The 17,222-nt window shown below is 34.9% G+C and overlaps 1 protein-coding gene across 1 annotated transcript; it reads left to right on the top strand.

Annotated features, from left to right (window-relative positions):
- Positions 1-687: 687 nt before the first annotated feature.
- Positions 688-10,823, top strand: LOC142340569 (eukaryotic translation initiation factor 3 subunit E-like). The gene is made up of 6 exons (XM_075391234.1): positions 688-861; positions 1,785-1,971; positions 2,252-2,530; positions 2,603-2,771; positions 9,623-9,788; positions 10,263-10,823. Exons 1-6 carry the CDS (start codon positions 727-729, stop codon positions 10,653-10,655), a joined length of 1,329 nt encoding a protein of 442 aa, XP_075247349.1. The 5' UTR covers positions 688-726; the 3' UTR covers positions 10,656-10,823.
- The last annotated feature ends 6,399 nt before the right edge of the window (positions 10,824-17,222 follow it).

The raw sequence follows: 17,222 nt of genomic DNA, 5'->3' as shown, positions 1-17,222 counted from the left end.
CAACAATTGCACTCAAATGTTATCGTCATTCTTCTCTGACGGCTGATGACTTGGATTTAGTGCAAGAACTGCACAACGTTGATAATAACAATGCTCATGTGAAAATTTCTCTGATTGCAACTCGAAATATGAAAACTTTTGGAGGTAGTACTTCACATTGTGCACTATTCATGAGTGCTGTTAGCAGCCAACCAATTGTTGGAGAGGCAAATATCACTCGATACCTATGCCGAATTTTCTCACCTGAGCTGTATAACGAGCAAATGTCTGCTCTGGATCTGTTGTCTATTGATGTCAGTCTGGACCGTGCTTATAGTTGTCACAATCTTCAGCAGCTTACTGCTTACTTCAGAAAATACTTGGCCGAAAGAGAGGGAACTGCGATGACAGTTGTTGACTTGGTTCTGTTCTGTAGATTGGAACTGTTCAATGTCAAATCAATGAATAATGTCCAAAATTACAAAGCGTGGTATGACGGCAGCAACAAGGCGTTCAAACTTGCTTGATCTGTGTAAATATGAAATAATCATTGCAAACATGGGAATAAAATAATTTAATATTTGATTGTAATTTTGCTTTTCTCAATTGCCATCTTTTAGTTTTCAAGTTACAAAAGCCAAGACAGGGCATTAAACTGTAAGGTCCTGGTTATAGTTGAATGTTTGTTACCCTGAGTGGTAAATACATGGCAACTAGAATGAATGATTTTTACTCCAGAGTCAAGTTATGGCGACGATTGACAATAACAATCATCATGACATCACTCATTTGCTGACTCCCTTTTTCGACCGTCAACTTATCATTCCCTTCCTGGAGTTTCTGAGTGGCAAGGACATCTATAAAGAAGAGCACATACTGAAGGTATATTATGTTCCATGATACGCATTACTATTGACAGAATTGTCTGGTTACTCGCGGTAAAATAGATGTGTCATGCCGAGAAATTACTTTGTTTAATCAAATCTTGGTTTTGACAGTTAAAAATTGTCCAGTGTCTTAATTTCTCATGGCTGAAAGCTAAGATTAGCAAATGTTTCAATGAAGTCTAAATTTTGAATTTGTTTTGCTAGATTAGAAAAATTCCAAAAAGTGCATATTTTCCATCAAAATTTAACATTTTGTTACCATTTTGATAACTGGAGCCTCAACACTCGGATAACTATTTTTTTCTATGGGTTGCCAGTTTGACAAAAGCACCTTTTGTAACAAAGTTCTCTTCTATTGGAAAGTTTTCTTCCCTGAGAACTGATTTTCATGTAGTTCAGGTAGTAACAAAAACAGCAAAACCGTTAATAGCGACGGAGAGCTACGTGGTCGAACGATAAGGCATGTGCTGTGACAAAGTATTTTTTGTTGAACTTTTTGGGGTCAAAAGGGATAGCCGAAAACGATATTAATAGGGCCTCAAAACGATATCAAGTATACCTTTTTAACATGTAAACTTAGTAAACTTTTTTGTATTTATCAGCGTTGTAATAAGATTTGTAGATCTTTAATTATGAACACCAAAGAAATTTGTAACATTTTGCCGAGTTCCTGAACTTGAAATTGCTTTTATTATCTACCATTCTGCTAAATTTCTAGGATTTTCTAACGCATATTGAGGAAACGATGACAAAGATTACAATTTTGCATTAATCCGTCATGCATAGCAATTTTGCTGACACTAATGAAATACATTCTTGTTATGTTCAAAGGATTAGTTAAAACAAAATATGAACACGTATTTGGGAACACTGAAATTGAAAATAATAGCTTTGAAAAGTAGCAAATTGTGTTTTTAGGCGAAGACGGAACTGCTGATGGGAACTAAGATGATTGACGCTGTGCTGGAAATCTATGATTCAATGGGTGAGAAAATTCCCGATGAGTTGCACAAGAAGAAAGAGGCTATTATCGCCGAGTACAGAGAGAGGGAGGGAGCTATAAGCAATGTTGTGACTGCAATTGCCAAGCTACAGGATGATGAAGGTAGTTAGAGGGCGGGGAATGTATGTTGATTTATACCACTTTGCTTCAGATTCATGTAAGAAGATACGTTAACTTGGTCTGACTAATATACCCGAATGTATTTCATACAGAGTTAGCTAGTCCTAGCACATTCATTAGCTATGTATTTTTGAATTTGATGCGGAAAAGACCTGACCATTTTTGAGATGAATGCAACTGAACCGAGTCCAAATTGCGGTTAACTTATTTGACCTCCTGAAGATACTTAATTCTGATATCAATTTGCAATGTTATGCAACAGAGATCAATCTGGACCTGGAGACATTGCATCGTGAATTGCAAGAAGATGCAGTGGATGCAGTACATGAGCTCTACCACTATGGCAAGCTTCAATACGACACTGGCAATTATCAACAAGCCATCCAGTTCCTGGACTTATACGGAGCTCTGGCTCCTTCTAGTGACAAATACAGCATGAGTGTCATTTGGGGCACCATGGCCTGTCACATTCTCAACCAGACCTGGGATCCAGCCCTAGATGATCTGAAGCGTCTCAGAACAATCATTGAGCAGAACTCAGGTACTCTATAAATACAGTTTTGCAGTACTCTGTAAATGTTTCGAAAATGAACTGAAGTCTTAATCTTTCTAGCAACTGCCAATCCTCTGCAGTCATTGCAGCAGAGAACATGGCTTATCCACTGGGGTCTGTTTGTGTACTTCAACCATCCGAAGGGAAGAGATCTTTTGATCGACCATTGTCTAGTCAGTGACCAGCAGTACCTCAATGCCATCCAGACACAGTGCCCACACATTCTGAGGTGACCATTAACTTAACATTCATCTGTTGCAGTTTATTAATTAAATTAGCAAAATGATAGCAAGGTTTTTATGTACGTATGGAAGTTTACGAAAGTATTGATTTATTTAAAAATTTCTTGATTTTTAATTGCTCTCGAACAAAGTTCGTTGCAATTATTGTTTATTATAGCTGCGAAGCTGTAAGCTGAGCGTAGCTATATTGCGGTGCTCTTGGTTTTTATTACGACTCGAAGAGGAGTATTGGTTTTCTTAAGGTTTTTTTTTTTACCGGAAGTACTATTGGTTCAGACGCTGTTTTGACCTAAAAGCGAAAGTGAGTAAAATTGCCGCGTGAACTAATTTTTTCTGAGCGAAAGAAGTTTTTTTGATCATGCGCCGCGTTTAGTGAATGACTTTTTGACGATGAAAGTAGTTTTTGACTGAATGGCACATATACATAACCGTTTTTAGCCGTTTTTTCGTCTAATTGGCCCAATTTTTTTTTGCTTGTAATTTGGTTTTTTGTGGAATTTATTTTTATTCGATGCTCTATTGGAATGTCAACCTCGGAAATTGATACCACAGTGTTTTGCAGAGCCTGAAGATGCGTTTCAAGTTCAAAATTGGCACACATTTCTTGATTTTCTAGTTAATTTTTGGCTTTTTTTCTATTAATTTCTTCATTTTTGGATCTTTTAACCGTCTTTTTGTCAAAAATCAGTTAATATGGCAACTTCTTTTTGATAATTCATATACTCAACGCCTCTTTCTACCTAGATGTAATTTTGTTTTATAAAATTGTACATTTGCTAATCCGATTTTGGTAGTTTTTTCCAATTTTTTTTTCAGTTTTTTGGTTTCTAATTTGGTTTCACTTTCTAGAAATAGTCTTTTTGTGCTACATGAGGGACTTTAATTTCGGTTCAATAAAAGTTCAATCCTTTTTTGACGTTAAGTTTTTGAAAAACAGTTACAACTTTTTCAAATGCAGTCTTAAAGTTTTTTGACCATTTTTTTTGCAAAGTGTTTCAATGTTTCGTATGTTTGAATTCTGCTTTTTCCTATATTTTTGTTCTCTTCAGGAGGATAGATGTTTGTATTGGATGGCTCGTTATCTTTTTTATGTCTCAAATGCTGAACAATGAAATATATTCGTTTTTCTTGATTTTTTATTTTGATTTTTAACTTTCAAAGATCAAGACTGTCTTTTTGTTACGGTGTTCCTTACATTGTGTCCTTATTTTTCATATTATAGTTAGTATCATTCTAGGTCTGTGCTGGAACCTACATTTATTTTCCATATTTTAATTTTTTCAGTTGTTAAAAATTCGAATGATTTCAGTTTTCTTAGATTTTCGTCATTTCTTTGGTTTGCAATTGATTTCATTCAACATAAGGAAGTACAGAGAGTCTGCTATCAAGCCGTCTCCAAAATTTACAATTATTAATGGTTACTGCAAATTTCTTCCGACCTGGGTTTTAACTTAAACGATTTTGTGCCTTTAAAGATTCTTCTGCTGCTTGTCTTTTTATGATCAATTTAATTTTTGAATTAGTATGAAATCATATTGTCTAGCATATGTACAACAAAGAAGAAGTGTGTGTTGTTTTTTGTCTTAATTGCAGTGATTAATAGTGTATTGTAGTGGTTATCTAATTTTTTAGTTTGAGCTTTCCTTTTTGAAAAGATTCAACTTAGTTTCTAAGATTATTATCTGCCGTTTGCTTTCGTGATCTTTGAGATTAGAATCATGAATTATTTTAGGGCAATTGATAGACCTGTCAGCTTTTTCAGCCTATCAGTATTTTGACCATGTTAATTATTTCGGACTTTTTTAACGTTACCAAACATTTTCAATAGTATAAATTTTTTCTGCGTTTTGTTTCTCTTGGTGACAGTGGTTTAAGTCACCAATTTTTAGAAAAGACCTGGGGAGGTAACGAGTTAATGGTTTATTACAAATAGTAATTGCTTCCGCTGCATTTACGGTTTTTTATGTGAAGTTCTGACGCTTCGAGTCGCTTCCGGAATTCTTCCGGCTATGTTTTTTGTTTCGTCGTCTGACGCTTCATTTTCGTTTTACATTTGTTCTAGAACATTCTGTCTCGTCACTGCTTAAATAGCTTTTTCGGGCTTGATTTCACGCTTTCTGCGTGACCTAAATTGCGGTTATTCAGAAACAGAATCTGTTCCTAAAACAAAGTTGATTGTAAGAAAACAGATTGTATGGTCCGACAGCCGAGTGGTTAAGGCGACTGGCTGTTAATCCGGAGATCGCCGGTTCGAGACGCGACAGGGAAAATTTTTTTGCACCCAAAAACAACCTCCTTTGAAATAAACTTGTAAGTTTTATAGGCGGCGGCGATAACTATTATCATCTCACTTCTGTATCTTTTTCCATCTGTATTTTACGGCACGCAAATCTATTTCGCAGCTATTCCGGCAATCTGCCGGCTATGTTACTTTTAATTATGGATTATCAATTTGTTTACAATTTCTAAAGCATCAAATTGGTCCGATAGTTTTTGTTTGTACAATTTTTTGCTTCTTTCATGGAGTTCGTTCTATTTTTTAATGATCAGAAAGCGCAAATCCGGAGCGTATCCTTTAGAGGATTTGGCATTAACTGATTTGCGGAAAAGTTGGTTCGTTTGTGCACTAGTCGATACTTTTGCGACTAATGGATTAGCTCTTCAAAAGTTTTAATCCCGCTAGTGCTAGACTGTTAGTGAGGTGAGAGTAATATTATATAACATTTATTAATTGCTCTCAAACCAAGTTTGAAGCATTTATTGTAATGTCTTTTTTGTGCAAAATTTTTGCTTGACCGTTTTTGCATTTTTCTCCAAGAACATTTATTAGATTTCACTTCTGGAGTGACTTCTTCACGCGTGACTTCTTGATTTTTGCGCGATCTAAATTGCTCATATTCAGAAATTAAGTTTTGCAAAAACAGAAGTGGTTGTAAGATAGGAAAGTACGAGTGGCTAACAGTAGTTAAAAACTAATTTTGGGAAGCCAGAGGTCGTGGTTTTGATCCTCTTGGCTTTCGGAATTTTTGTACACATAAATTTTTAAGCATCGCATTTGAGTTAAATTGCCTCACCTGTCGCTCGAGAGCCAGTTGTCCGATGTTAGTCCCTTTGTTTTCCTGTCTATTGGAACTCTATGTAGATGCCTATTTTTTCGCTTTTAGTTTTTGTTGTGACTTTTGTTCAGCGTTTGTTTTATTGTTTCACAAAAAATTCGAAAGATTAATTTTCTATATAGTAAAATCAATTTTTTAAAGTTAATGAGGACAGTAGTCTTCCAACTGTTTTTGTTTAAGATTTGTTTACGCATTTTAGTGATTTCTGAAGTCAAGTTGGAGTAATGATTTTGGTTACGCCGAAATAGGAAGTGGAGCAAATAAGCTACTGGTTTTCTGGCTAGAGTTTTTTTACTTTTCTTAAATTTTATTGAGTAGAGTGAAAAAACGGTGTTTCAACAAGCTGATTTCTCGACAGTTGTTTTTTGTGTTTATATCTTGCAATTGGACTTTTGTTTACTGTTTCTTCGAGTTTTTTTGTCGGGTTTTTGTATGAATTGTTTTATAAATCTATTCTTATTCCTTTTTAGGCCTAGTTTTTTACTCAATGACATTTTTTGAATTGTAATTCAGGACTTGTACTGTTATGTTTATTTTGTAGTCAAATTTTTTGTACAGCCAGTGATACCAAGCTCATTTTTTTTGTACCGAATTCTTTGGCAGAATTATCCAACCCATTCATAGTTTATTCTAGGCCTAATTTTTTTGTTTGAACCAAATTTCCATTTCTCGCTAGTGGTTTTTGTTCACATGCGGAATTTTGACATGTTTTTTTTATTTAAAATTTTTTTGATCTGATGTTTTTTCAGAAATGGTTTTCCCAATTTACTCATAGTCCGTTCTATGTCTAGTTTTTTGTTTAGTCATTGAAAATTCTTTGAATTGTACGTCAGAACTTGTCTTGCTATGTTTTTTTTACTTCGTCTAACAGATTTTTGTTTCGTCTTACCCTGACTTCTTGGAATTGACTTTTCCAATGACTTATCTCACTCAAAAAAGTGACTTCTGAACTCACGTATGGAACTTTAAATCGTATGAACATTTACTAATTAAAGATCAATAGTGTGCATCTAAGTAGTGCCAAACATATATGACCTAATTTTTGATTATTAGAGTCTTGAGTTTTTGATTTCGAATATTAATTTTGAAAAGCCTCATTAGAGCTTATGTGTCTCATAAAAATGACAGTCCGAAGCTAACCCAAAAAGTCTAGTGGTCTATTAAAGGACTGGTGGTCGATATGTCTATTTTATTTCCTTAGTTGTTTAAATTCATGTAAAGCTACAAGCGTCTATCGCGGCTACTTTCCGGCAATCTGCCGGCTATGTTTGAGACATTTCTACAAAGCTATGGCAGGTTTTTTTCTGGTAATTTGCCAGCTGTTATTCAAAATGGGTTAAACATGTATTTTTCAGTTTAATAATCTGCTATGTTTATTATAGCTGCGAAGCTGTAAGCTGAGCGGAGCTATATTGTGGTGCTCTTGGTTTTTACAACTCGAATAGGAGTATTGGTTTTCTCTCGGTTTTTTTTTACAGGAAGTAAGTTTGTTCACGCGGCATTTTGACCTGAAAGCAAAAGTGAGGAAACCTGTCTCGCTGAACAGATTTTGGCTAAGCGAGAGAAGTTTTTTCATCATGCGCTTCATTTAGTGAATAACTTTTTGACTTTCAAAAGTTTTTAACTGCATGGCACATATAGATAACCGTTTTCAGCCGTTTTTTGGACTAAGTGGCCCAATTTTTTTTGCTTTTAATTTGGTTTCTTATAGAAATAAAGTTTATTCGATACTATATTGAAATGTCAACCTCGGAAATTGATTACACAGTGTTTTGCAGAGCCTGAAAATGCGTTTCAAGTTGAAATTTGGCACATATTTCTTGATTTTTTAGGTAATTCTTGGCTTTTTTTCTATTAATTTCTTCATTTTTGGATCTTTTAACCGTCTTTTTGTCAAAAATCAATTAATATGTCAACTTCTCTTTGATAATTCATATATTCAACGCCTCTTTCTCCCTCGATGTAATTTTGTTTTATAAAATTTACATATGCTAATCCGATTTGGTAGTTTTTTTCCGATTTTCGTCAGTTTTTTTGTTTGTATTTTGGTTGTATTTTCTAGAAATAGTGGTTTTGTGCGAAATGAGGGACTTTAATTTCGTTTCAATCAAATATCAATCATTTTTTGGCGTTAGGTTTTTGAAAAACAGTTAAAACTTTTTCATAAATGCTGTCTTAAAAGTTTTTTGACCATTTTTTTTGCAAAATGTTTCAATTTTTCGTATTTGTGAGTTCAGTTTTTTCCTATTTTTTGTTCTCCTGAGGAGAATAGATCTTTGTATTGGATGATTAGTTATCTTTTATATGTCCTGAACGCTGAAGAATGAAATGTATTCGTTTTTCTTGAATTTTTTTATTGATTTTTAACTTTCAAAAATCAAGAATGTGTTTTTATTACGGTGTTCCCTACATTGTGCTCATATTCTTCACATTTTAGTTACTATATTTCTATCTTTGTCCTGGCACATACGTTTATTTTCGGTATATTGATTTTTTCAGTTGTTAAAAATGAATGATTTCAGCTGTTTCTTAGATTTTCGTCATTTCTTTTGTTTGCATTTGATTTCATTCAACATAAGGCAGTACTGAGAGTTTGATAGCAGGCTTTTTCCGCAATATCCGTTTAAGATTATTTGCTGCAACTTTCTTCCGGCCTTGATATTAAATTAAAAGGTTTTTTGCCTTCGAATATTCTTCTGCTGTTTGTCTTTTCTATGATCAATTTAATTTTTGAATTAGTACGAAATCATGTTGTCTAGCATATGTACAACAAGGAACAAGTCTATTTTGTTTTTTGTCTTAATTGCAGTGATTAGAAGTGTAATTATAGGTGTTCTCTGATTCTTAAATTTGAGCTCTCTGTTTTGGAAAGATTTAACTTTGTTTCTAAGATTATTATCTGCCGTTTGCTTTCGCGATCTTTTTCAGAATAAAATCATGAATTATTTGAGAGCAATTGATAGCCTTGTGAGCTTTTTCAGTCTATCACTTTTTTGACCACTTTAATTATTTCGGTTTTTTAACGTTACCAAACGTTTTCAATGATGTAAATTTTTGCTGCATTTTGTTTCTCTTGTTGACAGCGGTTTAAGCTTCACCAATTTTTAGAGCAGACCTGGGTAGAGAGTTAATGGTTTAATACAAAAGGTAGTTGCTTCCGTTGCAATTACGGTTTTGTAAGTAAAGTTCTGACGCTTCGAGTCGCTCCCGGAATTCTTGCGGCTATGTTTTTTGTTTCGTCGTCTGACGCTCTTTTTTCGTTTTACATTTGTTCACACAGCAAAGCTGAAAAAGGCAATTTTTCTGAATGACTTCTTCCCCTCACTAACGGCATTTACGCGCGTGACGTCCGTTCTCACTCGCTTTTGCAAAAGTTTTTAGGTTATTTGCGTGATTAGATTTTGATCATACGTGTCTTACCTCACTCAAAATGACTTTTGCACTTTAAAACTTAAGTTTAATTTGAATTTGTTTAAGGTCAAAGGAACTCATATGTGCAGTAAAAGTCCCTAATAAGAGGCTTATGCGGAATGAATTTTAACAAGCTTCATTAATTTATAGCTGAATGTTTTTTACCTAGTTTTTTGAGGGGCGTCGATTTTCTCAGTTTAGATCTGTATCTGTTCTATCTCTATTATAAGGCAGGCAGGTCTATTTCGCAGCTATTCCGGCAATCTGCCGGCTATGTTGCGTGTAGATTCCATGGATTGCATGCTTTTCAGGTACCTGTCGGTGGCTGTCATTGCAAACAAGAGGAGGCGCAATGTTATGAAAGATCTGGTAAAGATTATAGAGCAAGAGAGTTACGCTTACAAGGATCCAATTACCGAGTTCGTCTCATGTCTTTTTGTGGACTATGATTTCGATGGAGCACAGAAGAAGCTCAAGGTTAAAAATTGAGAGAAAAGTCACAGGGAAACGTCCTTGGTTGACATGCCAACCCTAATTTTCATTTGACTTTTCGCGAAATATCTTTTCACGATACTAATTGCCTTGAACTACTTGCCATATTTATTACTTGAACCTCATGTGGCTGAAAATAGTCCCTGTCTAATTGGTCTAAGTCTAAGTTGTAATTGAATTCACCAACTTCAGCTAATATTTTAGTGCAAAAATTTTGAGTGAAAATTTTGGATAATCCACGAGCTTTAATATAAATGCAGTCCAATTAGAAGATAGTTTGATTTAGTGCACATCTCTACGACGTTCGTATCATGCATAGCTATTGGCTTAAAGTTGTAATCGGCTCTGATGAAAATGATCGAAAATTTTCTGGCTGCGAGTTAATAATACAGGGAATTAGGACCAATCATTAGGACTAATTAGGAGACAATTTATAATCTCAAAATGTTGAATGTTCAGGAATGTGAGGCGGTGATCACAAATGACTTCTTTTCAACTGCGTGTACGGAGGATTTTATGGAGAATGCAAGACTGTATATCTTCGAGATGTTCTGTCGTATTCACCAAGTTATCTCTATAGACATGCTGGCTGACAAACTTAACATGGTACCAGACCAGGCCGAACAGTGGATTGTGAACTTGATTAGGGATGCAAGGATGGACGCCAAAATTGACTCCCAGAAGGGACATGTTTTGATGGGAACTGTAGACGTGTCCATATACCAGCAGGTCCTGGACAAAGTGCGAGGTCTTCAATTCCGAACCCAGCAGCTATGCAATAATTTACAGAAGTTAGCCGAGAGCAAAAGTAGTGACACTTTCTCAGGCGCCTGGAATTCTAATAACTTCTAAATTTGATTGTTGCTCAACATCAAAGCTCCATTGTTAAAAAATGTTTCCGGCACGTGAGTGCGTACGTAATGTAATTATTTCATACTATAAAATGGGGATTTTGTTTAATGCTTTTTCCTGTGCAACTGAATTTACCTGGCTTCTTTTGGTAATAAAGTTTAAACTTAGCTTGTTTTAATAGACAACTTAAATTCTGAGTTACTCAACTATCAATATTGAGTACGAAATTGTTCTCCTAATCACGCAATTTGAGTTGTAGATCCAAAATCTAAACAACCGTAATCTAAAAGCATCTGGACTTCGTTGTGTGGACGGCTATTGATTGCTCGATAAATTACCAAGAATCGTTCCTATCTGAGCAAAATTTTCCTTCACTATAAGAGCTCGTTTATATGATCAACGTGTTTGGATTCTGTTGGACTTCTTATGCGATTTTAGTTTGATCGATGTTTCGCCTGACGCTCTGACTTTTCAAAGCTTGCAAAGCCCGAGGGCATTTCAGGTCTGTTTAGTACTCTTAATAGTCTCTTAGCATATGAATAATTTGAAGGTAAATTTTGAGTTTACAGTTTGGATCCCCCTTCTGTATTCTCCCCTGCCTCCCCTGGGTTGTCGGTGATGTTTAATTTTCATTGTTCCAACCCCAAGAGAAGAGTATTGACGAGTTTAGAGGGGCACGCAGAAATACGCAGCAGTTTGAAAGTTAATTCACTATTGTTGTATTATGGGTGGCAAATATATATAGTAAATCAGCTCAAATAAATATTGTGAATTACCCGCCAAAGCTTGATCTGGATGTGTGAAATTAGCTCGCAGTTAGCGCATGTGCTTTCTAACTTTTAGCTTTTGAAGTCATGCTGAGAATCAAGGAATCAATGAACAAGTGTGTAAGAAAGAAAGAAAGAAAGAATTTATTTCTTTGATCAAGTACCAAATAAGTAACAGCAAGTACAAAAATAAACGTAAATATTGACTCGTACAAACATGATCAAAGTGGACAGGCAACGGGGTATTTAAACCCACACGCCCTGCCCTTAGAGACTCTGTAAACTAGGCAGTAGGACTATTTCAACAAAGAAGTTCCTATGATAACAAAAACAGAAAAATGAAGAAATGGAAAAAAAAATTTAAAAAATTTAGAAAATTTTAAAATATTTTTGCTACATTCGACAAAAATCAACAGCAGCCTAATTAAAGCTCAAAACTCGTTAAACCTACTAGAGGCATAAATCAGGCCTCCAAAATTTTTCGGTTTAAAAAAAAGTTTAAGTTTTTCAGAAGCAATTTTAGCCGGAAAAATTCAAAAATTTTTGAAAAATTGCGATAACTCGGAAACCAGAAGGAATTGAGAGCTCATATTTTTTCACAGAAATCCCATCCCCAAAGCAGATGTCTGATAGCATTTATCCAAGGCGTCTTTTTTTAGGAATTTTCTAGAAACATTCAAAGATGTATTTCACTAAATCATCGTTATTAACGAAATGGACTTCAAAAAATCAAAAACTTATAAAATATTTTTGCTGCAGTCGTCATAATTTAACAGCAGCCTAATCAAACCCCGTTAAACCTACTGGAGGCATAAAATAGGCCTGCAAAATTTTTCGGTTTAAAAAAATTTTTTCTAAGTTTTTCAGAAGCAATTTTAGTGGGAAAAATTTAAAAATTTTGAAAAAACTGCGATAACTCGGAAACTAGAAGGAATTGAGAGCTCATTTTTTTTCACAGAAATCCCATCCCGAAAGCAGATGTCCGATAGCATTTATCCAAGGGGTCGTTTTCTTTAGAATTTCCTAGAAAAATTATTCAAAGATGTATTTCACTATATCATCATTATTAACCAAAAATGTATCCTTAAATTTATGATAAAAACTTTTTATAACTTTTTCATTTGATCCAATAATATTGTAGGGAAGAACATCGGCTTTACTCAATGTATTAAAGAGCTTCGAAGCTCTGAATTTAACTGATCGTTTTTCAATCATTCGCTTACAAGACGGTTCCATTAGTAATGTTTTTGATGCACTTCGCGTAGGTCTCGATGGCGAAAACGAGAACAAAGAATTAAGGTAACTTTCACGATGTAATCCACTTAATGACTTCAAAACTAGCTTTAATAACTCGTATATATGTAGCTGGTAGATGTTAAGTAAATTATTTTTAACAAAGATGTCATTAGCACTGTCTGATTTTTTTCTGAAATAAATGAGTCTAAGTATTTTCTTTAGTAAATTGTAAATGGGCAACAGGTTGCTATAGCTGCTGCACCCATAGACTAGAATGCCATATTGGATAATAGAACTTACGTTCGTTTTATAATAATCAATAAGCTGGTTACGCGGGGAATAATGCCTAAGTTTTGAAATAATACCACATTGTTTAGAGAGTCTCGATTTCAGCACCGATAAATGAGAGACAAAGGAAAATTTGAAGTCAACTAAAATGCCGAGATATTTACATACGGGCTCAATGGAAATGTACTTGTTATCAATATCAAACCTATTTTCGCTTGACTTCAAATTCAATTGAATGGTCTTATTAATATTCAAACAAAGTTTATTAGCATCCAGCCAGTGTTTAACATTATCAATTTCTCTTTGCACTTCCTCGCAGGACTTATTAAGAAACGTAAGATTTGTATCATCTGCAAAAAGGAGGACTTGAGCATGTTTACAATGAAGTGGTAGGTCATTTATGTAGATAAGAAAAAGCAGGGGGCCTAGTATAGACCCTTGCGGTACTCCATGTTGTACTTTCAACCATTGCGAGGAAATGCAATTGACTTCTACTCTCTGCATTCGGCTCCCGAGATAAGATTTGAACCAACACAAAACATTACCTCTTATTCCATATCTTTCTAATTTATAAAGTAAAATTGTGTGATCAAGTGTATCAAACGCCTTCCGTAGATCCAAAAAAAGCAGCTTATGTTCTTAACATTCCAGTTTTCCCTTATTTTCTCCGTTAACTCAACTAAAGCATCGATGGTACTATGCCTATTTCGGAAGCCGAATTGACAGGGTGAGAGGAGCCCGAATCGCTCAAAAAAGTAGTATAACCTTGTATACATAGCACGTTCAAAAATTTTACTCCATACATTTAAAAGTGAAATAGGGCGGTAGTTATTTTCTTCTAACTTACTGCCTTCTTTGTGTAGAGGAAGTATCTATGCGTTCTTGAGCGATTCGGGGAAGAAGCCATGAGAGAAGGAACAATTAATAATGTGTGTCATGAAGCGAACCGTAACAGGGGCTGATAATTTAATTATTACATTACTTAAGCCATCATCACCAGATGATGCTTTGTGAGCCAAGCTATCAATGAGCTCCTCAACTTCAAACGTTGAGACCGGGTATAAATATAAAGACTTGTCATTGTCTGGAATGGGAATAGGAGGCACGTTATTGATCGACTGACGAATATTATTAGGTACATTGACAAAATATTGATTGAACTTTTCTGCCACGTCACCGAGAGAGGGTAACTGGTTCGCTTCATAACAAGAGGACAGAATAGGAATATTTTTTGAGTGCGTGTTTACCAGGATTGGCATCTATTGCTTGTAGCCAAAAACTTCCGAGCAATTGATGTTATTAATAGCCGCAAAGCGATAGCTGAGGCTGTTATAGGCCTATTGATTTTTTTTACGACTCGAAGAGGAGTTATGGTGGAACATATTTTTTGTCGGTATTTTTTGAGTGTATTTAAAACAGGATGTAAAACAATGCCGAATGTGAAAACTAAGTGTTTAGGTCAAACGGCTGAACGAATTGAAGAGCAGAAAGAAGAGAGTGTGTTTTTCTGTTTATATCGTTTTTGAGAGAGCGAGAAAATTAGGTGCTTAAATTTTTTTGAGAAAAATTTTTGGTAAGAGCGAAATTTGATGATTACACGCGGCTTTTCAAAGCAGTTTTTTTTCAGTTTTAACTCTATTTTTGTTTCATTCAATTGTTTTCTTAGTTATCTAAACTAGTAATAGTGTGTTTGGAAGCCTTTATGACTATCTGAACCGAATATTACACTTTGATTGAATTTGCAGCTATTCTTCACCATTTTGCCATGTCTAGCGGTTTTCTAGAAGTTTTTCTAGCAGTTTTTGTACGCTTCAATTATTTATTGTTTTGGTAATTAGTTGTTCTAACAGTTTTCCTGGTCTTGATGGATAATTATCAGGATTTATTTTTGCTTCAGAAAATAGAGTAAATTTTTCCCAATTTTTGGCTGTTTTAAGTTTTTTGTTCATTTCTTCTGATTTTACTCTTCTTGCTGTAGTTTTCTTGGTCCATTATTAGTAACAGATTATTCTATAGGTGCCAGTACTATGAGGTGACATTAGAAGGCTAGACGTGGCACTTCTAGCTGAAATAAATTAAATAAATTTATTTCGGGGTTTTTGTTCTTTGCATTTTTTTTTGTGGTTTTGCTGTTTCTCTGGCGCGTATTGAATGATTGATCGATCCAGCAGAAATTATGCAAATTGTTCTCCGATTAATCACAGGGAAGAGAATTGAAAGCTGAAATGGGCACTTTTCACTCAAATAAATTATATTTGTTAATAAGTTCCACAGGTTTTTGTTCTTTGCATTTTCTAATTTTTTAATGTTTCTCAGGCATTTTTTGGGTAGGGGACTGGTATGCGAAAGATGTAATTGAAATTTCCCTCAGAATAATGGTTGGGAAGTTGCATTTATGCGTTTTGTGGAGAATTTTAATAGAGAATCTCCTTTCCCTTTCCTCGGTTTTCTTTATGAATTTTCGGTCAATTTGTTGTATTTTGCTCCATATTACTTGTTTTATTGGGTCTTTTGCGAATAGCTTTTTTGGAAGCGCAACGAAATGTAAATTTTATCGAATGTTATATCAGTTTCTATCAGTTTTGTTATGTTATTTTCCTGTTGTTGTTTCAAAATCCTTGGTACTTTTATAGTTCATGAAGATTTTTTAGTTTTTTAGTTCAAGATTTTTATTACGACCCTATGAGTCACACTATCTTCAAATCTGCTTTTTGTTCATTCGTTCATGCAATTTCACTGAATTACATGCGTTACGTCATTTTTCACTCTTAGTGGAGAGAATTTTTGTTCATTCGAGTGATTACATTTTTGGTCACACGTGAGTTACCCCACTCTCAAAACTGACATTAAATTATAACATCTCAGCATTTAATAAAAGTTACTTTGTTGGTTTGTTATTACTTTTTGAGACTGCCGATCTACGAATCCACTGCGGTTGTTTTCTGGCAATCTGCCAGCTATGTTTAACCGTTTTTTCAACTAATGCAAAGCAATACTGCCTAATTTTCTTAATTTATTGTCGTAACCTGGGATCAGCTAGAACAAACATTAAAGTTTAACGTCTGCGAACTGCGCTTAGTGGAGGAGATGAGATGAGGCAGAGCTGAGAATCAGTATAGCTGACGAAGAAGGTCAACTAGTGAAACCCAGTCCAGTCCGAACATGAACCCTGTCCGAACATGAACTATCTAACAAAAACAGATTTCATACATCCATCATAAATAAAATAGTGGCCTTCAGAAGGTGGTGGATTGTTAGAATTTCATTAAAGATGGAGAAGAGCGACGAGGCAGACTTGGGCAAGAAAGTTGCAAGTTGTTCAAAACCATCAGAACACGAAAACCAATTTGAAACGTTTCAAGTCTTGTGAAGCAATTAAACATTTACTTACTATTGAGTTAGGCGAGTGAATTGAAAAACGGTCGCAAAAATACAACGGAACAAAATCCTAATGCAAGCAGCTTAATACATAAAAAATCCAGAAATTTTATAATTTAGGTATATTCATGAGGATTCTACTTCTTTTCACCCCAATTCATTTAATGACGCATATCTTAACCCCATATTTAACACTTCTATCATTTCACCCCGCCAATAATCATATGATGCATGCATGCATTCTTTATGATAAAGTGGATGAATTAAATGTTCGGTTGTGATGGTTTCAGTCCAACGGGCCGCTGGGGCATGGCGAAGGCCCGCGAGGCATAGCCAAGTGGTTATTTTAGTAAGTTCATGGTCTTAATTATGGGGATGAAATGATGGGGGTTAAATAAAAAAGGAGGTGAAAAATCGGGACACCATTCATGAGTGGAACACCGAACGTCAGCGCAGTCAACTCTGAACTGCTATTCACTTTAAACAGCTCCTTTTAAATAGCGTCAGTTTAGGAGTTGTAAGTTATTAATTGCTCTTGAACGTAGTTCATAGCAATTATTGTAAACGTGTGTGTCTTTTTTATGCAAAATTTTCGCTTGACAATTTTGACTTTTCGAGTGACTTTTACGCCCTTGACTTTTTGCATTTCGCGTGATCTAAAATTCTCTCTCAATCACAATTTCAAGCAGCTGAACTCAATTGGCGGCAATTTAATACTAAAAGTCAAATGAAAAGTGCGCCGAAACTGGTGTCATTTTTTACTTTAAATCTTAATAGTGGTATATGTTAACCTCTAATGTGGTTATTTGAAGCCCACTATAGAACTTCTTAGTCCCATTTAGGCTGCCAACCACTCGCCATTCGTTCGAGAACAATTCGCCTGACGTTAGTTGGTTAT

Source organism: Convolutriloba macropyga, chromosome 1 (genome assembly GCF_964194025.1).
Source record: "Convolutriloba macropyga chromosome 1, txConMacr16.3, whole genome shotgun sequence".
NCBI classification, from domain to species: Eukaryota; Metazoa; Xenacoelomorpha; order Acoela; family Convolutidae; genus Convolutriloba; species Convolutriloba macropyga.
The sequence above is the reverse complement of the archived record's forward strand: the minus strand, read 5'-3'. Positions and strand labels throughout refer to the sequence as shown.